The 24,178-nt window shown below is 37.1% G+C and overlaps 1 protein-coding gene across 1 annotated transcript in view; it reads right to left on the bottom strand.

The window, feature by feature from the left end:
- Positions 1-347: 347 nt before the first annotated feature.
- The window catches only part of LOC134578546 (receptor-type tyrosine-protein phosphatase beta-like), a 114,217-nt gene continuing 90,386 nt past the window's right edge, over positions 348-24,178 (bottom strand). The window contains exons 31-41 of the mRNA XM_063437523.1: positions 21,156-21,240; positions 13,045-13,086; positions 10,859-10,870; positions 10,687-10,774; positions 10,255-10,345; positions 9,544-9,617; positions 9,318-9,452; positions 8,352-8,471; positions 5,950-6,107; positions 4,920-5,055; positions 348-3,679 (exon numbers count right to left, since the gene is read on the bottom strand). Of these exons, the coding sequence (XP_063293593.1) occupies positions 3,536-3,679; positions 4,920-5,055; positions 5,950-6,107; positions 8,352-8,471; positions 9,318-9,452; positions 9,544-9,617; positions 10,255-10,345; positions 10,687-10,774; positions 10,859-10,870; positions 13,045-13,086; positions 21,156-21,240 (1,085 nt within the window). The 3' untranslated portion in view covers positions 348-3,535. The remainder of the gene's footprint in view (positions 3,680-4,919; positions 5,056-5,949; positions 6,108-8,351; positions 8,472-9,317; positions 9,453-9,543; positions 9,618-10,254; positions 10,346-10,686; positions 10,775-10,858; positions 10,871-13,044; positions 13,087-21,155; positions 21,241-24,178) is intronic.

Below are 24,178 nucleotides of genomic sequence, written 5' to 3'. Positions count from 1 at the left end.
GTGAGCTAGGAGAGGTAAGGAGAATTGGAAGTTGGTAAGACATTGGCTGTGGAGATGACAAAGCAGAAAAAAATAGTAGATGAGTCCTTCATTGTTACCATGATGGGTACGAGAGAGTTTGTGTTTACACATAATCATCTGCTCTGAGCCAATGCATTTTGAACCAGTATTAGAGTTTTCGTTGTATGAAATTTCCCATAAACATCACAAAAGATCACAGACAAAAGTAATACATATGTAACATATAAACATAGAACATTTTAGCAACCATACACAATATAAATAGTTTGGAACTAAAGCACGTCAAACTGAAAGCAGAGCCAGTCGATAAAAACATTAACAATAACTTTTTGTTTTTTTTATTAATAAAATACTTGCATTTTTACAAATCAAATTACAATGATTTAGCCCTTTTGTTTCCATTTGAGTTTGCCACACGACAACCCCTTTCATACAAAAAAGGGCTTTAATTTCCATTAATTATTTGGTCCATCAAAACCATCCTTCAACCAAAAAATTACAGTAAATCAAATAGCAGCAATTATATTCGAATGACACTTGTATTTTAACATTGATAATATACACAACATATTAAACAAAGCACGAGTCAGCATCAGTCATAAAAATAGATATTTTATAGAGAAAATTGACACATTTAGGGTTGCCCAATAAATAGCAAATTGTTATAAATTGACAAGAGAATAGAAAATTGATTATCACAACAGATGGCTAGAAACAAAGCACATTTTCTTGAGTTTGTATAGTTTGGTCTAAATTTTGTAATTGAATCAAGTGAATTCAAGTGAATGACGACCCCCTGTTTAGTGAATAGGCCAGTTATTGTGCAGGTAAATGCATACAGGATTAGAGCCTGGGAGTGAAAATTTTTGTTTGTTATGATGTTCAATAATATTACGACTGGGCTGTATATATAAAAATGACACATATTGCTTTATAAATATATATACAAATATGGTTTGTAGATTTTCTGGCCTTTTTAAACAGCGAGGAAAGTGAGGATATAAAGCCCACTCTTTGGTGACTCATGGCCCATCATGAGATGATAATGATTAAATAGGGAACACTTGTTATCACTTTAGGAATATGTTTACTGCACAGACAATGTGACACTTCGCCATATGTCAGATTTTAAGATTGTCCATTATCACAGTCAAAGGTTAATACGTCTCAAGAATAAAAAAATAAGAACAATTACACATTTTGAGATCCGCACAGAAAGTTGGCTGATGGTGCAGTTTCCTGCATCATGATGTACTGGTGACAATATCCAGATCGCTAGAACATCCTCTACAATAATCCCCATTACTACATGTCATCCCTTCAGTTCTCCTCTCAAAATTTTGGGAGAGTTGACCAGTCAATTGCATATTTGGGGCCAAACGAGCTGAGATAGAAGAAAAGACAAACTGGAATTTTTTTTTACCAGGTGGATAATCTAGCCTAAAATGTGCAATTCTGGCCAATACTACAGAATTTCTGGTTGAATAAACCTCTCATTATATTTTCTGTCTGCGAATCTCCCTACTCAAATCAAGAGCAAGTTCAGTAACTACTTATGGGCATAGGCAACCTTTGGTATTCCAGATGTTTTGGACTACACCTCCCATGATGCTTTGCCGGTATTATGGGAGTAAGAGCATTATTGGGGATGTAGTCCACAACATCTGGAGTGCCAAAGGTTGCCTATCCCCGAACTAGTAGATGCTTTAATAAAAAAAAAAAAAAAAAAAATTGTGATGGTGCAAGAGGTATGACCTCTTACTACAATGTCACATACAAAAGTGCAATAAGGATTGCTTACTATATTTACACATACACAGGAATAAAGAACAATCACGAAAACTTTAGTTTTATGCCTATATATTGTTTTTTTTTTCTTTCAGTGCAAAAATATCCTGAGTAAAAAATGCAGAAAAAAATTATATTAAATATCATCTACACCTACCTTTAGAAAACAAATCACCACATTATTAGACATGGCATACAATGAAGACTAATAGAAATATTATATAGTCAAAATAGCAAAAATAAACATATACAGTTCTGCATAAAAATTACAAAAAGTACAAATTTAAAAGACTATCTTTTAAAAAAAATGTTACCCCATATAGAAAATATTTTATTATGCTTTACTTATGGAATGCTAAATTTGCCATGAAACTATATCTCTGTGTTAAATGTATGTGTAATTAAATGATCACAAATAAATTAAAAAACAAAACAAACAAACCATATGTACTGCTCAGAAATAAACAGTAATATGAATATACGTGGCAGTGTATGGTTTGGGAGTACCACAGTGCAATCTTGGACTCTTCCCATAATGCGTGCAGTGCAATCGTAGACTACAACGCATAGAATGTTAGTGTTTCGTGAAGCCCACTTTACAGGCCGCGTCGTGGTTGTTATCGCTCTACCAATGATCTATGGCAGGAATAGGCAACCTTCGGCATTCCAGATGTTGTGGACTACTTCGCTCATAATGTTCTTACAGCCATAATGTTGGCATCAGAAAAGAGACAGTTCTGAACATCTGGGATGCCAGAGATTGACAACCCCTGATCTAGAGGTTTAAGTTGCAATTTTTGTATAATAAAACCCCCTTAAAGCTTTTTTTGTCACATGACTAACTGTATATTTTACAGCCTTTAAAGAATTACTTCGGGCACAATGGCCACTTCAGTGTTTTGAACAGTGAGTACTTGACCTCAGTGCTGGATTAAGGGTTTTGTTTTTTGGGGGTGGGGTGGCATGCCCTCACGGCTTACAAAACAACAAAAAAGTGTTTTAGTGGTTGGAGTGTTAAAGTGCTACCAGTTCATTTTGGTAATATTTCTGGGAATGGTCCAACACTGAAGTGGTTACGAAAAACAATTTTTATAATAGATTTACCATATAGCTTGTGCAAACTGAAGGCTTCGACTGCTTAATTTGTGGTCCAACATAAACAGTGCTTAGAGGGGATCCAGGGGCCTTTGTAAGACCTTATATTTGCACTTAAATAAAATGTTCTAAAGGTGAATCTACATCCTGAAAACACATGTGCCAGTTGAGAAATGTTGATCATTGTCCTGCAAATGCTTCACAAATCTCCAACGGGACTTGATAAAATGCACTTTTGTAAATAATTTTGGACAAAAAAAAGAAACCCAGAAAAAAAACCCAAACCAAAAACAACAACTTCGAGTAAATATGTTATACGAAATTCTGAGCCCATGTCACGGTTTATCAATTTCAAAGTAAATAAAAAAATCTTTCTTCTCCGTTAAAGTTAGATACAATACATCCTTCCAGCAGATTTAAGAGTAAACCCAAAACAAAAATCACATTGTTTTGTACATTAAATTAATAAAAGAGAAGTATTTAAAACTAGCTATTATGAACGGATCCTTGAAAGTGCTCTCTCTTTTTCAGTTTTAAGGCACATTTATAGATCCTTCTGCTGTCATAAACGCCTTTGCGATCCACACTAGGCTAGTCGCTTGTGATGTCAACACCAGAGTTGCTTTCCTAGTTAAACATTAGTCCTGTTGTATACCGAAGATGGCGAAAAATTCTCATAAATAGCGCTAGCGTTGTGGTAAATAAGATCAGGTTTGGGGACTTCTCTGCATTTAATAAAGTCCAATGCGCACTGATTCAGGAAGATGTATTGACTCTGTTATTGAGGAAAAAAAAATAGTAAAATGAATTATCAAAAATAAACACATGATAGAAACAGCATCTATAAAACAAGACGGAGGATGGACTGACCCACCCATACAGCTTCTAAGAATTTATCCAGGGTTAGATTTGCACTAATACAAAAAATACACAATAAAGTCAGATGGTGCTTTGTGTATAGTAAACATTATCTGTGGATTAACATAATGCATTCAGCAGCACTTAAATCTAAAAATTGTTGCACCCAACACACAACACAAACCAGCCTCGGAGACGTTTATTCAGTCTTAAGATTGCCGCTATGCATTTCACAGTACATGGTAATATAATAATAACAAAGTATTTAACCAGGAAATGTACATTCAGATTACTCTGGTTTCCAAGTACGTCCTGGGGATGTTACCTTAGCCCTACATCCAGGGGTTGTTACTATCACCCAATTTAATGGTACTCATTTTATCTACCTCGGAAGGATGAAGGGCTGAGTTTTGAAATGGCAACCCAAGGGTTAGAACAGATTCTGCTGATGCATTAGCCCACTGAGCTATTTCACCAGCATATGCCTTAATTGGTTTTGGGAGAGAAGCAGAACAATGTTATATATATATATATATATATATATATATATATATATATATATATATATATATATATATATATATATATATAGTTGCTCTACACCATAGACAGATCTATTTAGCAAACAATAGCTTTGTTCACTAGCAGGAGAGAAGGACAATGTGTGTTATTTCGCTTTGATTTATTCACCTTGACAATGCTACTGTGTACACTGGATGAAAAGGGCATTGCCTATCGGAACCCCTAACCTATAGTAATTTATATATGTTAATAAATCCCGCTGTGGATAATTCCCTGTACCCTGAGCTGGGGGTTTCTCCAGGTTTTAGGGATCCTAAGTGAGAAATATTTATGAGCTTGTGAGGAGTGTCCGATTACATTTTTGCATCCATAGTTATGGCCTTAATTTGTACTTTAGCAAATCCATCCATGTAGAATGTGTTGCTGTTGTATAATTAGTATATAAGCCTTAAGTTGTTATGTATTCTCGGTCCAAACCAACTTGCCTTGAGTTTCCCAAATTGGAGTCTACCCAACCAGTCTAAGCTTGGCTGACATTTGTCAGAAATTGTATGGCATATGGCTGAGTTAGTCAAGAAGCAGTTACGCTTTAGCACAGGTAAGCAATAAACAAACATAACAAGGCATGTTCTTACATCTGTTTGCACCATTAAGCAGCGATGCATTCGAAGATCATGTACAATTCCATACACATCGACTCGGTCCTCGGCTTCAATTTGCTTTATAATGCGATCGAGAGCAATCAAAGTGCCTGTCCTGCCCACACCGGCACTGCAAAAAAGTTTAAACATGTGTTAATAAATGTATTGAATCCAAAAGAGAACACAATGCAAACTGGTATTCTTTAAAGGGTTAATCCAAACATTATAAAAAGAAAAAAAATAAAGCTACTTTTTTCAATTTAGAATGTCCTGTAGGGTACTACTTATGTCCCAGCCCCTAAAATGCAAATTAAGTGCTTAACTTACCCAGAATCCAGCACATGGAAAACTCCCGACACTTCTCTCCATGCCTCGTTTGACATCACAGCCTTACTTCTGCAGTCCAATCAAATGCTTCTCAAAGAGAAGCATTTCATTGGACAATTCTCAATGGCTCTGGGTACATGCGCCAGTGAGGGTAGTGAGTGAGACAGTGGATAGGGGATGGAGGAAATTAGTTATTTATATATGGAATAAAAGTCAGTTCACAAAATGGAGGAAGGCAGGAAGGGCTAGGAGGGACTGCACGGGTGGAGGGATGTTCAAGTTGACCATGTCTGTTACCACCAAGCTGTGTGCTGGGCGAGAGATGTATTTTTTGCACAGATTTTACATTAGGGGTGGAACTAGCCCTGACACAAAAGTGCAAAAATCTCTATATTTGCAGCGTTTTTAAGCATAAATGCAGCACATACACACGTCTACCAAAATCAAAGAATTGGTTTTGGTGGTTGTAACATCTTTTTAAATGCATAACTCTGTATGACTCTGTCCTTCTTAAATATAAACTATTTTTATACAGTGACAAATGCAAAAGACAATAATTGCCACTAAAATATCATTTATGATTTATTTATTTTTTTGGACACTTCCTACATGTATCCAACAAACCATGTAAACATTATCACAAATCTACTTTGCCACTAAAAAACAAAAATGGAGCATGTTTGGCTTGTCACCATACCTGCAGTGCACCAATATTGGGGATTGAGGGCAATTCTTCATGTAGTCACAAATTAGATTTCTGAAACTTATTAGAACGTCTGTTGTCTCTGGAACGCCATGGTCAGGCCACGCGGTAAAATGGAAATGACGAACTTGTTGAGACTGTCTGCTCCGAACCTGGAAGATTAAAGAAACGAAAGTGTCGGTAAACCAGCCTTGGATATTGTACAAATGAGGCAAAGGATGACACGCGGTCGTATGTCAAAGGCTAGTGAACCACAAAATGGACACATCAGCTGAAAGGCATTAGTTTAATTCTCTTCACACATAAAGCACTTCAGCATGTTAAACTACTTTAGTAGTCTGGGTGTCCCTTTAACATAATTCCAAAACAAAGGTTTAAGGAAAGAAATAAAAGGAAATACATTGTAGTCTTATCAACTTTTTGTAATTCCAGCTCATTTTATTTTGAATTACCAGAGTTTCATGGCTCGGTTGTTTAGAACTATGTAGCATTCATTTGCCCAATTTAGAGCCTTGTTTTATTACTTAATAGAGAGTCCAGGTAACAAAAAAACCTTTAAATGTCTGTTATTGTTTATCACTGTATTTATGTTTTCTGCATTAGATATTCACCATTTTTTTTGTACCTGTTTTTACATGTCAAAACAAGTAACATATCCTTTTTTTCTTTTCCTTTTCTCCCCCACAGATTTTCTACTTTTGTTATCTTTCTTATATTTTCAATTTATCTATTTTATTCATCTTTCTTTGTACCTGTTGTCACAAATGTTTTTTCTTCTTTCTACTCTTTCTATACAGTGTAATTGGCATGATGTGAATGTCAGCCTTGATGTAGTTGTATATATGCTTTGATGCCCTCAGTGATGTTTTTTTGCCCCGCATAAAAATATTAAAAACAAAAAAACAATTCAGCCACAGTCCCATGTTTCCAAAAAGGTAAATGAAACGATTTTGTAAATTAATCTTTAGTTGCAACACTTCTATGAGTTTGGATACTTCACTGAAAGTTGCAAAGAAGTGTGTCGCCTTCGCCTTCGTATTGCCGTATTCGCCTTCTTTACAGGGAATTTATATATATACACATCCATACATACTTATACTTACCTCCATATACTGGATAACTCCTTGACATTTAGAGACCAGCACGAGACTGAGAATTTCAGCCAATGCTGGTGCTCCTTTTGTTTTCCGTGGGAGTGCTGTAAGTTTGGGCAAGACTAAAGGGTATGTAGTTCTACACAAGCTACTCCCAGGACTCACAGTTATCAAACACTGCAGATTAAGTCATAAGCAGAGGTAGCATTTCTCCTCTAGACTGTAAGCTCGTTTGAGCAGGGTCGTCATCTACCTATCGTTCCAGTATCATTTTGTAATTGTCTCATTTATGTCCCCCTTCTTCAAAATTGTAAAGCACTGCGCAATAAGTTGGCGCTATATAGATACCAATGATAATAACAATACAACAAACCACCTGCAAATAATGTTAGCAATACAGATCTATCAAAGGCTCAATATCTACATAACAGCAAAACCAGCATGGCCAGATGTTGTTTTCATTCTAAAATACATTTCTAAATGCTATAAGGCTACTTAAAGTCACCTATCATAGCAAACAAATGTGTGTGCTGAGATAGGCGATATTAAGTTGCCTTATAGAATGTAGAAAGTTATATAATGAGTGCGCTGTTACGTAATCTATATTATGTAAACATTTTGGTCACTAACGCAGCGCCATCCCTGCAAGATGCATGTTACAGGTGTGCCCTTAATTCTGTTTTATTTTCAAATACATCGTTATTACGAATGTAATGGTATTACTCTTATCTAAAGTAACAGGAAAAAATACTGAGCTGATCGTGCCAGAAATTAAACCTAGCAATCTAAAATTATATTACTGGAGGTCTAACCAATGAGTTATATCACCAACCATGATGGATGACAGTTCAGTTGATAACACCTCTTCAATAAAATGACTAAACCCTCAGCTTAGTTTATTCATAGCAATTAAAAGGGCACACTATGCAGCTCATTTCACTTCAGTTCATTGCAGTGGCTATGGTGTAAGGATGTTGTACCTGCTTATCCGTGAAACATTTTTCGCAGTTTAACCAAAAGCACCCTGCATGCAAAGCCTGTCCCTTCTAAAGCTGCAGTTACACTTCATCCATAATCGTCCAATCTTGTGGCAAAAGGATACAGAATCAAAGCACTGCAATCTAACACTAATAGGACTATAACTATTACAATGACACGCAGTGCTTACCGTGCGCAGGTTGTCTTTTTAAATAATTAGTTGGTGACTTCAAACAATGTTTCATAGACATTTTTGGCCAGACGCTTGTCCGTTTGGTAGTGACGAATGTCATACATGTGTCCTGAAGAATATTTAGTACTCACATTAGTTACTTGGAAATCTCGGATAGTCCATTCAGAGAAGACAGATGCACTCTTCATGGAGACTGATAATCCATTAAATTGCTTGACTTGTTTTGAAGGCCAGTACTCCTCACATTTCACCTACGATACAATGATACAATGATTTACACTGATTAGCACGTATTGAAGCTGTTCTTTCAAGTTTTCTAATTTTGATACTGCTGTGTTGTCTAAAGATTGAACTAACAGAAATTTGTAGTGACAAGCTTTCTGCTAGCCCAATTTAAAAAAGGTATTACAAGAACTACAAAACTTGTAGTTTTTTGTATGTACATTTCTGGACTAATACGGCAACTCGGTGACTCAAATATCATGACTGCTGTCTGATCTTATTGTTTAAACCTAATGCTATATCAGCTAGAATTGCTCTTCTTCCAAATTGGTAAAAGAGATATATTTTTCAAGCACATTGATATTTCTAATAGATATAGAAACAGGCTTCAATACTTGTATTCACTAAATTGTGATTACATTCCAAAACAGTAGGAATTCAGGTATTTTCCAACTTTGTTTATGTTGACCCAAATTTTGAAATCCCTTCGCATATTCTCCACAATGACCATGTTTTAAATTTGTGTTCTGTCTGTTGTATTTAGCACATGAACTAAAGATGGAAACACAATGAGAAATGCTGTTAATTCTTGATAGAATTCTTCTCCTCAGTGTATATTAGCATCATCGAGTTACGGCACAGAGAGCACCCATCTTGAGATCTAGGGCAATAAAGTGTAATCTAGTAGCTAATTACTGTGCTCTATTTATAATACTTTAGAAGCATTTTTTTTCAATATAAAATTCTGTACTATTACAGCTTCTATTTTGATATACATTTCTTTAAAATAAATTTGTTAAAAGCAACCGGGGTCATCAACAAAAAAAAATCCATTATACTGGAAATAACAAAGGAATATCAACTAAATTCTGTACCTTTCCCATTTCAACGCATCTCGTCAACATTACAATGGCGTGAACTTGTTTCTCCCAAATCATTCTCCAGAAATCATTGACAGTGTGCGGCAAGGGGCCTTGGGATGCAATGAACTCCTTCTCGGTCTTGTATCCCTGGGATAGAAGCAGTGTGTGTTACTTTCAAAAATGGTTACTATTACATTTAACAAAAATAACAACTAATAAATGTAATAAAGGCACTTACGGGAATATAGTTTGCGTTGACAAAATCATCGGTGGGATTATCCATAATAGATAGTTTGACCCTAGAAATGTCATCTAAAATAGGTAGAATAAACAAAACAAATAAACATTGTTACTAACATGACAGTATGTGTAGATCATAACATATACAGAGAGTCTATTAATGCAAGTAATACATAGCCTGTAGAATAAAAAATATATAGTTTGCATGTGTTGATGTTTCAGCAACTTTCTTTTAGAATTACACCCATTTGTAAGCTACTCTTCTCAAATGTGTTTACTGAACACCACTGTTTGTGCAGGGAATACAAATCTCTTAAAAAATAATTTTATTTTCAGAATTGGTTCTATTAAATAAGCTAAAGTTAAAAAAAAAATTAACTTTGTTCCGATCACTAAAGTACAAAACTTAAAAATCACTCAACTTCTATTCCAACTTGAGCTAAGTGCCACCGGCCAAGAGATTTGAAGTTTGACACTCTGTTATTTACAATTAATGAAAAATAAAAAAAAACAAAAATGGCCAAAAGGCAACCCTCCAGCTGTAGTAGAACTATATGTCCCATGATGATTTGTAAGTTTAAAGTTCAATGAGAGCTCCAGTTCTACAACAGGTGGTGCCTAACTGTTGACCATCCCAGCGTTATATATTGTATGTTTTTCAACATTTAATTCAAACTGATTTTTGTGGAGATTAAACATGGTAACTTACATGGCAACACATTGTTATATCTGTTCTTTGCTCGATTTTCAGGATTCTCAGCTGCGGCTTTAGGTTGCATAACGCCAACAGACCCAAAATTCTAAATCAAACAAAATAATCTTCAATTAACCAGTTCTATGAATACAACAGTGTCTGCTGTCAGGTACCTCTTATCATTTAAACTTGTCCCTGCACTAGGATAATTCTGTCATATATATATATGTTTTCCTGACATTTAAAATAACCAACTATAGCAATAATTTATACTTCTCACTATTACACACAAGAACCTGTGGCAAGACAATTGTCACCATTCCGTGAAAGAGGCAGCAATAAAACGTATTACATTTTGTTTCTCAATCAACATTTTGTGGTTGGTGTATTCCTTTGTCATCAACCCCTCGGGAAGCAACACAAGCTTTACATGAAACAGATACTGACCTCATACTCTCTGCGGAATCCGAGATTTGAATCGGCATGCTGTTTAGCAAAGTGGCTAGCAAAACTGGATGTCTTTATTCCCTGAACCCTGCACAATTCAGACATATTGCGTTAGAAACACTTCACAGCCAACCAGAATACAAGGAATTTACTTAAAATATAAATTACTTACTTGGCCATACGTCTTTAGTGAGAAAATAGACGAAAAGGAAAGAAAAAACAATATTATGCAACTTTATTTTGGAAACAATGGATTTTTTTTTTACAAAATAGATCTTGGCATTAACATGACATGATAACAAAATTACTGTAGCCAGAAATATATCTCTGGAAATTACAAACATTATAACTATGCATACAGAGCAATAGGGCATTTATTGCACTATCCAACCAAAAATGCATCAGCAGTAGATAAACTCAAAATAGGGTAGATTTTATCGACTGACCAATACATTTGTTAAAGAGGGAAAATGTGTATTTTCTTCAAATATTACTGTACCTCGTAAATTTATAGCCCCAGTTGTGCAGAACTCCTGCATTACGTTAAACAGGGGCAATAACTGTTTTTTTTTTTTTTTGCATATTTGCAATGCTAGCTACAGGTATGTTGTGCCTGAGCAGTAGACCTGCAGTATACTCTGCTAAAGTAGCACACGGGTATTTTTCTTATTGAGTTGGAAAAGGTTAGTATGTGCAAGCAGATGCTTGTTCCATTGAGCTGGGTAAGAGAAGTAGTGTATATACAATCACGAGACATCACATTTGTGCATGTCCTGTCCCACAACACAATTGAAAGGTCCTTTATTCAGTTCAATGGAAATTTCATGAAACTGAGGAAGGCAAGAGTGTTTAATTTGAATGACATAGCTCCCGAGTGTCCCTATTTAGAAGGGAAAGTCACTATTTTGGGCCGAATCACTCTGTCCCTCTATTCTATCCCAATGTCCCTCTCTTCCAGGAGCTCCATGTTGTTGGTGTGTCTGAAAGTATAATAGAGCTCCACAGCAATGATACTCCCAGTAATGTGTCTTTAAACTACAATAAATGTGTTCTATGTATCTGTATAAATCAGTTTGTGTAAGTAAATATTTCCATAAATTGTTATTATCTTTTAGTAGTGGTAGTAGTATTCAATTACTGTCAGTAAGTCACCTAAAATTTTTCAGAAAAGCCCCCTCCTGGCCACAGCCCCACTCACACCCTTACAATGAAGGTGTCCCTCTTAAAGGGATTCTATAGTGCCAGGAAAACAAACCCGTTTTCCAGGCACTGTAGAATCCTACAGTGCCCTCATCCCTTGCAGCTGAGTGGATTAAAACCCCTTCAGTCACTTACCTGAATCCAGCGCCGGTATCCCTCAGCGCTGGGTCAAGCTTCGCCCACGTTATGACTGCGCTTGCAATAGGATTTCTTTAAAGGAAATCATTATTCAATACTTTCCTATGGGGAAAATCTGCATTGCAGTGCATAGCGTGAGGACGTCCAGCGCCAGGTAATAGACCAAAGGTCGGTTTCAACTCTGGAAGTCCCTCTAGTGGCTGTCTGGCAGACAGCCACTAGAGGAGGAGTTAACCCTGCAGAGTAATTATTGCCGTTTCTCAGAAACTGCAATAATTACTATTGCAGGGTTAAGAGACATGGGACATTGCACCCAGACCACTTCAATGAGTTGAAGTGGTCTGGCTGCCTACAGTGTCCCTTTAAGCATTTGGAATGTTGGGATGTTTGTGTATGACCTGTTAAACTGAAGTTAGTGTAAATAATACTGAAAACATGTATGTATATGCTGACTAAATGTATTGAAAATTAATGTTGGCTTTGCTTCATTGACGTGTCTGACACCACTGTTCTAATTGAGCGTTCACTAATTTCACTGTTCTCCCAGTATCTTTATTCTGTGAGTTGGGGTATCTCTACTCAGTTAGATCAACATTCACTATAAATAAGCAACCTTATCGTTACTACAATAATTACATAAACAATATTTTTTTGCTTTTTAAAATGGGTTACTATGTATCCATATTATATTGCATGTCCAATAAGATCATAAACAAGGTGTAATAAGTACATTTTTAAATTTTCTTTATCCCTAAAATGTCTACAACAAGATGGGCTGAGTGTGAAACTAACTTACAGTTTAGGTGACATAGTGGATTAAGAAAAAGAATATCAGCCATTAAGCCCAGATGGAACTTTTTAAAAATCTTATAATTAGGGCTAAAAATTGCAAGTCAATTAGACATCATCACAATGGCCCTTTAAGTGAACAGCCATCTTCATTACATGTAATAACATATCTTATGTCACATAATGCGTTCAAAGTCTACAAATACAAAACGTCAAATAATCAGAACTTACGACATTTTTGCTCCATCAAATGTCTCCTTTTTGTCTCCTTGCCTGTAGGGAATCAAAGAAGTATAAGATTTTAGAAAAATAACAAGCCATTACTTTACTGACAAATAAGGAAAACACTTATTTTGTATATATGCTAAATTAATTGACCTGCTGTCTATTCAAAGAACATTGTAAACATGACCTGAAGACTAAATACGAATATACAAAATCTACAGCAAAGCTTTGCATATGTTCACATCATGTGCTGACCCAAAAATCAATATACAGGTGACCTGTCACTTTAGATAGGTTTGGGTATGTGTGTGAGATCAGTTACACTTCTAAACAAAGATAGAAGGTGGATAACGAAGACCAAAGTTTGACATTGTGTGTTTCTGTGGAACAACTGTCTTTCTGTGATGTAAGCTGATTGCATATGATGTGATTAGGTCTGTCTGTGTCGCTCTCTCTATTATTTTAATTTTGCTACAACTGCTAATTCAGATTCCAACTATTATTCTTTACACAGCAAAGATGACTGGATGTAGCCAAGGAACTGTATATACTGTATGTGAGCATTATGCTGACACAGACATTTATGCATGAGATTGTTGTCTTGTCCTAATTTCATATGCAAGTTAAATACTCAAGTTAAATATTCAGGGTTTCAATTAAACCTTACAAATACGTTTTGTATAAAATAAATAAAATCAAGAAAAATAAATCAAACTCATTACTGAATTAAAAGTGTGACTTTCAACAATAATATAGTAGTAATAAAAGAGTTGTAAGGCTCAAGTATTTGCAAATTTAGAAAGAATATTGTGTGAACCCAGACTGTGCGGCCCTGGAAATCTGCCAGGTTTACTCCAAAACCCCCAAAATGATGTCAATTCACCTTAAAGCTCTGACAATCCTCTCATCATCTTTACACTCTGATAAACTGCCCTGTCACCTTGATTTATTCCTGGCCTATCACCTTGAAAAAGAAGCATTTAATCTGGCCACTTATCTAAGAATTCTTACAAATATTTAGGGGGTTATTTACTAAACCAGGGCATGTGGTGACTTGAAAGAATGGAAAAGGCAAATGCACATTTTAAACTATAAGAAATGGGATACATCTCTGTATTGAAGAATTTTAAAAGTCTGGCTACTTCGGTCTAAATTGTTTTATTTCACTGTGATTTCTTCACAATTCAAGGTTCTTTGCAGTTTTATTAAATAAACCCCATAGCCTTTGGGGAAAACATGGATTTTTTCCAGATATACTTATGTGTATTTTGTTATTTAATACATTTCTTTTTAAAATAACAAAAAACAATCGCAATGCGCACAATTCTTTTCACGTGGCCAGGTATTAATATAATAACATAATACTAGCATAATCTTCACATTCAGTTTGTTTATCCTTCCATAAAGTGCACAATGCGGCAAAATATGCCGGCATTATATAAGTAATGAATTGGATCTCTCTGGCAAGAAGCAGAATATGCAACTCTCAGTAAATTGTTCAAAAACATTAATCAGATGAACTAATACAGGTTACATTGTGTTCAATTGATACAACACTGCCACATGCTGGCCACAAAGAGTCATGCAATGTGTAACATCATTTACAAACTGCAGCTGGCATTTAATGCACGCAATGGCAAATGGCAAATTGTACAAATTAACAGTAAAAGCTGCTGGATAATTTCCACAAATCCACAGTGAAATGAGACTTGGTGATACCAAGAGGCATACAAACATGTACCTATGTGTGTGCATTTTGGAGTAAATAGCAACACAGATACATAGACTGTGACGGCAGATAAGAACCATTCTGCCCATCTAGTCTGCCAAATTTTCTAGATACTTTCACTAGTCCCTGGCCCTATCTTATAGCTAGGATAGCCTTATGCCTATCCCACGAATGCTTAAACTCCTTTACTGTGTTAACCTCTACCACTTCAGCTGGAAGGCTCTTCCATGCATCCACTACCCTCTCTGTAATGTAATACTTCCTGATATACCACCAAAAAATATGAACCAATAAAATCTGTTATAATTCCGATAGAATACAGTATCACAAACTGATAATGAGTACTAAATATGTGGGTCTTGACGGATTATAACAGATGTTCCAACGTGTGAGGGGTTAAAACACAATTCTGTAGACCCCCACCATGTTGGAAGTACCAACTGCTTCTAAATTCGATAAAAAGAGGACATGGACAAAAGTAATCATTATCCCCACGGATATGCCACTTGAACAGAAACCTCATTCAATAGATCCCTGAGGCCCTAAGTAAGACTTTAATAGTGAACTATTGTTAGCAATCATAGGTCTATACACTGATTCGTTGAGGCCCTAGAGAGAGGTCCTGTTCAGAAGTTTTCAGTGTCCTCTCATAAATAGCTATGTGCAAAAAAGCAGTAATTTCGCACGTAAAAATATATGAAAAACTGAGACCACCAGGGTGTGAGGTATCAGATAAGTCACATAGACATATAATGTAGGCGCAATGGGTAATAAGCTGTATGCATATATAGTAGGTGTGAGGAGTTTAAGCGATCCTGGGAGTGACACACTCCTAAGTACAGATCACTGACCTAACCATTATAACTAGTACAGCCATAATGTATGGTGTAGCACAAATACTAATCAGGTATACACCCCTCTATCTCATAGGTAACCCTATATAGCCTAACACATATATGCACGGGTACCATATCCAATAATGTACCCTAAATCAATACTCCATGATAGGTCAAAAGAGAGACTTCAAAATTAACCCGGGGGAAACAGGATAAAAAACGGCCAACACAATAGTTAATGAATTAAAGGTTTTGAGCTGCTGCAACATCACAGTAAACCATAGCCACTTATCCGAGTTTCGCCTGATGGGAGTTTGAAGTCAACTCAGGATCCATCATATCACTGATGCCATGATGAACAAAAATTAGAGATAAAGCTGGATCGTCAGCCCCTGACGCGCGCGTTTCGCCCGCAGCTCATCAGAGGGGAGCCGATGTGCGGGAACTGAGCCGGTATTTGAAGGTAAGTAATATGATTTCATTGGAGGAAAGTTAGACGTTGTATCCCTGTATAACAACATTCCACACGCAATAGGACTACGTGCTTCATCCTACTTTCTATTCAAATCTGGTAAATATGATGCCGAACAAATCGAAGTAATATTAGCGGTATTGGAGTTCGTCCTCACCCACAATTACTTCGTTTTTGATGGGAAGTACTATTTACAACTTGTTGGCACTGCTATGGGCACAGCTTGTGCCCCTAGCTATGCAAACCTATATCTTGGGTGGTGGGAGGAAACCATCCTCATCAATGTCAGTCATTTCCATCAATATGTTCACAAATGGATGAGATACATCGACGATGTCCTGTTGTTCTGGACTGGTTCGATCTCATCCTTTGTCAATATGGTGGATGAGCTCAATGACAATCACATTGGGCTCAAACTAACACATGTGATCCACGAGACACATTTGGAATTTCTGGATCTTAGGATCATACTAAACATGGATGGAACGGTTGATACTGAACTATTTCGTAAAAGTACTGCTTCTAACAGCCTATTACATTGGCAGAGCTTCCATCCGCAGCGGTTGAAGGCAGGAATCCCGTACGGACAGTATCTTCGTGCTAGAAGGAACTGTTCCAGTGAGGAGTCCTTCAAAGCTGAGGCCAATAGACTACGTATCCGTTTTAAAGATAAAGGATACCCTAATCGGACGCTGAAGAAGGCGTACCAGAGAGCCCTATCACAAGAGAGAAGTACCAGTCTACGATCAACAAGACCTACTCCCACCACACCAACGATCAGATGCATAGTCACCTTTGATGATCATTGGCAACCCATCAAAGATATATTTTCCCGACATTGGCCTATCCTTCAATATGATAAAGATCTCGACACCAGTCTAATACCTTATCCAAATATTACTGCACGCAGATCTAAAAATCTTAGAGATCTTCTAGTTCATAGTCACCTAGAAAGAAAAACACCTTCGAAAAACTGGTTATTGGCCCCAGTAGGAACCCACAAATGCGGCCACTGTAAAGCGTGTCAATATATCAAAACTTCTAAGATGGTGAAATGCAGCCAAACTTCTAAAGAATATAGGGTGTACCATTTCATTAATTGTAGCACTACACGTGTCATCTATGTAATAACTTGTTCATGTGGTACCCAATACATAGGGAAAACGTATCAGGAGTTTAGGAGACGTATTCTCCAACATATAAACTCTGTTACCAATCTTAATCTGAGTACCCCCGTAGCGAACCATGTACGCCACTTTCATGATGGCAATCCGAATCACCTATCCTTTCAGGCATTAGAAAAGGTGACCCAAAATTCGAGAAAGGGTAACTTCAACTTAACTCTTCTTCGGAAAGAGTCCAGGTGGATCTATGAGTTTAAGACCTTGACCTCAGGGGGGCTGAATGAAGAATTTAATTTTACCCCCTTTATCCATTAATCCACCTGGTCTCTTGTTCCCACTAATTGGGGAATATTTTTGATTCCATATAAATGTCTCGAGGTGGCTGTCAGGTACCACTGTGGAAGGCCAGATATCCTGGACTAATCCATAGCCACTTAATCTATCTCACCCCATTTCATTAGTTGGTATGCTGAGAGCTCCCTCATTTATGGACTCTGAGGCTCGATATAAAAGTTTCTTTTGCATATCGAGCATAAGTCCACTAGTCCTGTAATTTACAATATGACCTTCCAATCAGTTGGGACCTTGTGGCTCCAGAGGGATTCCACTGTTTTAATCACTCTCCTCTATCGGTATCTCTGAGACATTCACCGTATTTTATAATATCGTTTCATTAATGTTTACCATTATGGTTGTCTGCCTAGTAACTTATAGGCTTTTTTACTAACCATTTATCATTATCAATTTATTTTTGACCCAACCACCATAATCTTGCGATCAATGTCCCGGGCATTCTTGTCTTATTTCTTAGTGAATACATGTTATATTAGGTATCTTACCAGAATTATACTACACCCTATAATATCATGAAATATGGACTGTGATCAACTTAAATCCGGCGTTCACTTTTCTATTTCCTACACCGAGCGCTCATGCAGTGTGAGCACTATGTGTCACATTCCGTTAACATGTATCGGTTTGTTAACACTTTGAGGTTGTACTAATTAACTTTGTCATGTCCTATGTTATAATCCTCCACTTTGGGAGGATAGAAATGTCCTAGTTCTATTACTTGGGATCCCTGAAGGGGTTAATTTACCTCCTACATAGTACTGACAGGAGTGATCTCCGGGTCAGTATCGAGATCTCACTATCTGCTGGTTTTACTAAGCATGTATTCGGCAGATTCTGAAACTATTTTATTACATATGCCGGGTGGCTTATATATACTTACCCGGCCAGGGCCGTTCCACTAACCCACACGCCAACGTGGACACAAGGGCTTTAGCTTTTTTCCTTTTTTTCCTATTTGGTTTTCTTTACAGGACCCCTGAAGGGGTTAACACAGGGGGCGTGAATATCACGTTGTACTTTCAATCCCCTACTTGATGTGGATTGGCCGCCAATGGCTGACAGGTTCTAACTTTCCTCCAATGAAATCATATTACTTACCTTCAAATACCGGCTCAGTTCCCGCACATCGGCTCCCCTCTCATGAGCTGCGGGCGAAACGCGCGCGTCAGGGGCTGACGATCCAGCTTTATCTCTAATTTTTGTTCATCATGGCATCAGTGATATGATGGATCCTGAGTTGACTTCAAACTCCCATCAGGCGAAACTCGGATAAGTGGCTATGGTTTACTGTGATGTTGCAGCAGCTCAAAACCTTTAATTCATTAACTATTGTGTTGGCCGTTTTTTATCCTGTTTCCCCCGGGTTAATTTTGAAGTCTCTCTTTTGACCTATCATGGAGTATTGATTTAGGGTACATTATTGGATATGGTACCCGTGCATATATGTGTTAGGCTATATAGGGTTACCTATGAGATAGAGGGGTGTATACCTGATTAGTATTTGTGCTACACCATACATTATGGCTGTACTAGTTATAATGGTTAGGTCAGTGATCTGTACTTAGGAGTGTGTCACTCCCAGGATCGCTTAAACTCCTCACACCTACTATATATGCATACAGCTTATTACCCATTGCGCATACATTATATGTCTATGTGACTTATCTGATACCTCACACCCTGGTGGTCTCAGTTTTTCATATATTTTTACGTGCGAAATTACTGCTTTTTTGCACATAGCTATTTATGAGAGGACACTGAAAACTTCTGAACAGGTCCTCTCTCTAGGGCCTCAACGAATCAGTGTATAGACCTATGATTGCTAACAATAGTTCACTATTAAAGTCTTACTTAGGGCCTCAGGGATCTATTGAATGAGGTTTCTGTTCAAGTGGCATATCCGTGGGGATAATGATTACTTTTGTCCATGTCCTCTCTTTTTATCGAATTTAGAAGCAGTTGGTACTTCCAACATGGTGGGGGTCTACAGAATTGGGTTTTAACCCCTCACACGTTGGAACATCTGTTATAATCCGTCAAGACCCACATATTTAGTACTCATTATCAGTTTGTGATACTGTATTCTATCGGAATTATAACAGATTTTATTGGTTCATATTTTTTGGTGGTTTTTCACCTATTTTTTTTAATATATATCATTAAAGGTTACGTATTAATAACGCAGGGCACTCATCCTGTTTCTGCTTTGTTTGCCACTACCCTGGTAGTCTTCGAGGGTTACCCCCTGCCCATTGAGTGCTCGTTAAAGGCTTCCTTTCCTCCTTTGTGTCTACTTCCTGATATACTCTCCAAAGTATCAATATCCTTCTGGATATATGGTCTCCAGTACTGCGTACAATACTCAAAGTGAGGTCTCACCAGTGTTCTGTACAATGGCATGAGCACTTCCCTCTTTCTACTGCAAATACCTCTCCCTATACAACCAAGCATTCTGCTAGCATTTCCTGCTGCTCTATTACATTGTCTGCCTACCTTTAAGTCATCAGAAATAATTACCCCTAAATCCCTTTCCTCAGATGTTGAGGTTAGGACTCTATCAAATATTCTGTACTCTGCCCTTGGGTTTTTACACCCAAGATGCACTTTATTTTTCTTATGTATGCATAGTCATTATTTACACATAATGAAAATACAATCATGGCTAAGGACGGTGGTTTGTACTCCCATAAAATATGCTATTTGCTTCTTCTATACGGGATGAAAGGAGGAAGAATTTGGAGCCATAAAGCTGGCTACATTTTAAAACTGTTTTGCATTCCCCCCCTTTGTTATTTTGGGGTAGTTTGTTATCAATACATTGACATTTGAGACAATACCTAGTAAGCTAGACTAACAGCAGCATGTTCAATAGGTTGCTAAATATCCTCAAGGACTGCTTCCTAGCTGGAACAGTGGACAAACTGCAGCACTTCTGCCCACAGTCGCCGTGGCTTGACTGGGGCCAAAGATGTTTAAGTACATGAAACTCCCATATACAATCATACAGTCCCTCTCCTCTGCCTGGGAGATAATTGGTTCAGTAACTGTACTAAGTCTAATCCAATTATATCCAAGTACCCCTAAAACACATGGAAACCACAAAAAAGTCATATCCCTTGATAGCCCCTATCTGGGGTTCCAACATATCCCCAAATCACCCAGAACGGTTCAGGGGTTCAGGATTTCCATGGAAGTCATAATTTTGACCGACCGTGCACATGGTCCTATGCCCAAAACAGTTCCATGAAATCGGTCAAGTTCACTAGTCTTTTACAGGTTTCCCTGCAGGGCCTATAGTTTGTGGGCAGGAGGCTGGCAAGCAAGGTCCTCCAGGAGCTTGTGGCAAACTCATGTGGGAAGGGGAGTTTGTCACAACGTATATTAATTTAATAATGACTAAGTGCCATTGTCTGAATCCAGTGTTCTGTTTATGGAAAATTATTTAACTATGACAAATCACCTATGGTTCCGCTATGTAGGAAAACTCATTCCTTGTTCTATGTATATGTTCTTTTAAACAGTGTCTTTTTAAAGGAAGATAAACACTGTAAATGCTTGGCATGTAGCAGGTTTCCTATATCGGACAGTAATGGTCATTTTACCTTCTTCTCCGCCAGATAAAAAAGCCCATGATACCAATCACAATAACTCCGAGGATACATCCCACAACGGCTCCTACGATTACACCTAATGAAAAATGATACCAAATTATTATTTACAAGATATTTCACAGCCATTTACAGTCATAGAATAGGAATAATGAACAACAAGTAGTTGATTAATAAAATATTAACAGAGACAAAAGGTAAAGAAGGCCCCGCATAAAAAAAGCGTACATACTTGCGTAACTAATAAAGTGGCCTTGGTATTAAATTATATTTACCAGCATGCACCTGGCCTCATCCTGGCTGGCTAGTGTTACATCTTTGCTACTTGCCCAGTTAGGGTTAATTAGGGTGAGAGTGAGTGTAAAATGACACTCATACACCGATGGCATTCCCACTCCAGCTCAACTTCCCATGTAAAACAAAAGACAACTCAGAGGGATAAATGTAGCCCCAAAAATGTATCCATTGCAGTTCTAATGGAATAATACCCATGAGAGACATATAGGAATAATATGTTTTAATAACTCTTGGTCTATTTATGAAGATACAAAACATAGGGAATGTCCCTCGTAAGGTGGAACACTTGGGGTATATTGTTATCTGTAAAAAGGGCGGAAGAAGATTTTTCTTTCATCATTTTGGGCAATAATAAGTAGTGTGAAATCATCTATTTGATACAAAATGCTTTTTCATCAAAAACCCTAATCTGAGGATTTCATTACACTGTGTAGTTGGATATATCATGAATCTGTTGTTGACGAAATCATCATCACATCTTAATTAATTTTATATTTAAGAAGGAAAATAATATGTTGTTGCTCATAATGCTGTCAGTTAGCCCTATTCAATATTAATGATGTTTATAGAAAAATGGCAGATGTATGAATCCAGACCCAAATCACTTTTATAGATGTTTCTCAACATTTTAATAACTTGCAAAAATGGAAATGAAGATTATGTTCTGGTTTTTAGAACGCGATATGCCAATCTAATACTCGACCTGTGCCCCCTGATTCTCTCACACAGTTCTGTTTCAGTTTTGCCTACATATACTAGGCCACACGGACATGTCAACTTATATATAACATGTGTTGTTCTACACGTAATGGTCTTCTTGATGAAGTACTGCTTGTTTGTATGTGGGTGAGAGAACGTCTTTGCTGGCATCATATGGCCACATGTGACGCACCCAAGGCAGCGAACACACCCTCGATTTTGGACAGTACTTCATCAAGAAGACCATTACGTGTAGAACAACACATTAGATTGGCATATCGCGATGGTTCTTCAGACAAACCAGAAGCGAAGCACTTCTTGGAGCTGAATCATCCATAACAGCGTTGAAGTTCATTGCTATTGACCATATCCCTTTGTCCGGTAGGGCAGGTGATCGAGGAAGAATTCTCCTTAACAGAGAGACCTACTGGATTTACGAGTTGGACACTGTCTCTCCGAAAGGCCTTAATGAGCATATTTCTTTTCACTCTTTCTTATGATGATTGTCCGGCTAGCCTTATGATATTAACAATATCTATATAGTGTAGACTTGTCTCCTATTGCACAGTATTAACCTTATTCAATAACCCTCTGCATTATTGTATTTAGGTATTCTATTGTTAGATATTCTTGTTCCGTACAAGATATATAGTTATCTTTAAATATATTCATTAATATACAGCCCCAGCTAGGTTCATCATTAATATTATTTCTTTTAATTCATGTCTCTATATTCAATAAAACCGTTTATTGAAACGGGTCATTTAAGTGGCAGCTAAAATAGTAACCACCAATGATAAGTTAGAAGCATTAATAAGAGCAAAGCCTAGTTGGCTGCTATACCAATATATTATATTTTGGCAATATGAATCAAATATGCCATATTACTATTATTGAATACAGAGACATTTTGCCAATATGTTTGTTGTATATAGTATAAGTGATTAGTCCTTGTTTTTAATAATTTTTGGTTAACAATATGTAAGCTATTGTATTATATATTCTTTGCACTCTATTATTCATATGTCACTTTTTTCACACACTGTCACTTTAACAGCATGTATAGCACCTTTATTTTTCAATATTTACACAAAGCACATTGTCACTTTAAGTATTTACAACACATAGATGATAGAGGCAACATAGTCTCCATATATCCTTTATTGGCGATTTTGCACAGTTGTGCAATATATATTATACACTATTAATAGGTTCACTTTCAACAAGATGCCTATTGGGCAATCACCAAGCAATCTCAGCCAAATATACTTGGTTGTTTGTTACTAATCACAGCAGCAATGCAATAGATTAATTTTCGTCCACATTGATTGTTATCACTTAGTTCACGGTGTAATTTCTTTCTGCACGTCCAGTTCAGCCGGTCCGTTGCTGTATCCCCATAGCGATGTTGTAGTTATTCTCGTCGCTATGTCGACGAACGTCATACGTCACCACATGGTGACGTCACTGGAGGGGTGGAGCTAGCCGGAACATGCGCACTGGGCACTAAGGGACGCCGGTAACATGGCGGTTTTTACACTGAGGGTAAGCCATTTCATTAATTTCTTAATTATTAATTTGCTTAATTTGTTTAATTGTATCAATGTTAACATGTATATAAACAGCCTCTTTGTCAGTATGCATTCATGATCCTGATGAAAGTCTTACATGACTGAAACGTTGATCTACTGATGTTTTAAATCGTTTTTCCATTAAACTTTGGACTTTTAAACCGTGAGTGCAGCCACACATTTGGATTTATATATATATATATATATATATATATATATATATAGTGTTTGCTACTATCGATAAGATAATAGTGTGCTCTACCCTTGCTACCTGTATACATGTACACGTAGAATTGGCCACTATCTGTGGTTTCAGATATCTGGGGGGAAGGGGGAGAAGGGGGGGGGCTTGATAACAATCCCCCAGTGGAAGTGGTGTCCTACGTCCAACTGTATAGATCAGGGGTCCTCAAACTGTTGCCCTCCAGATGTTGCTGAACTACAACTCCC

This window comes from Pelobates fuscus, chromosome 12 (assembly GCF_036172605.1).
Source record: "Pelobates fuscus isolate aPelFus1 chromosome 12, aPelFus1.pri, whole genome shotgun sequence".
Taxonomy (NCBI): domain Eukaryota; kingdom Metazoa; phylum Chordata; class Amphibia; order Anura; family Pelobatidae; genus Pelobates; species Pelobates fuscus.
The sequence above is the reverse complement of the archived record's forward strand: the minus strand, read 5'-3'. Positions and strand labels throughout refer to the sequence as shown.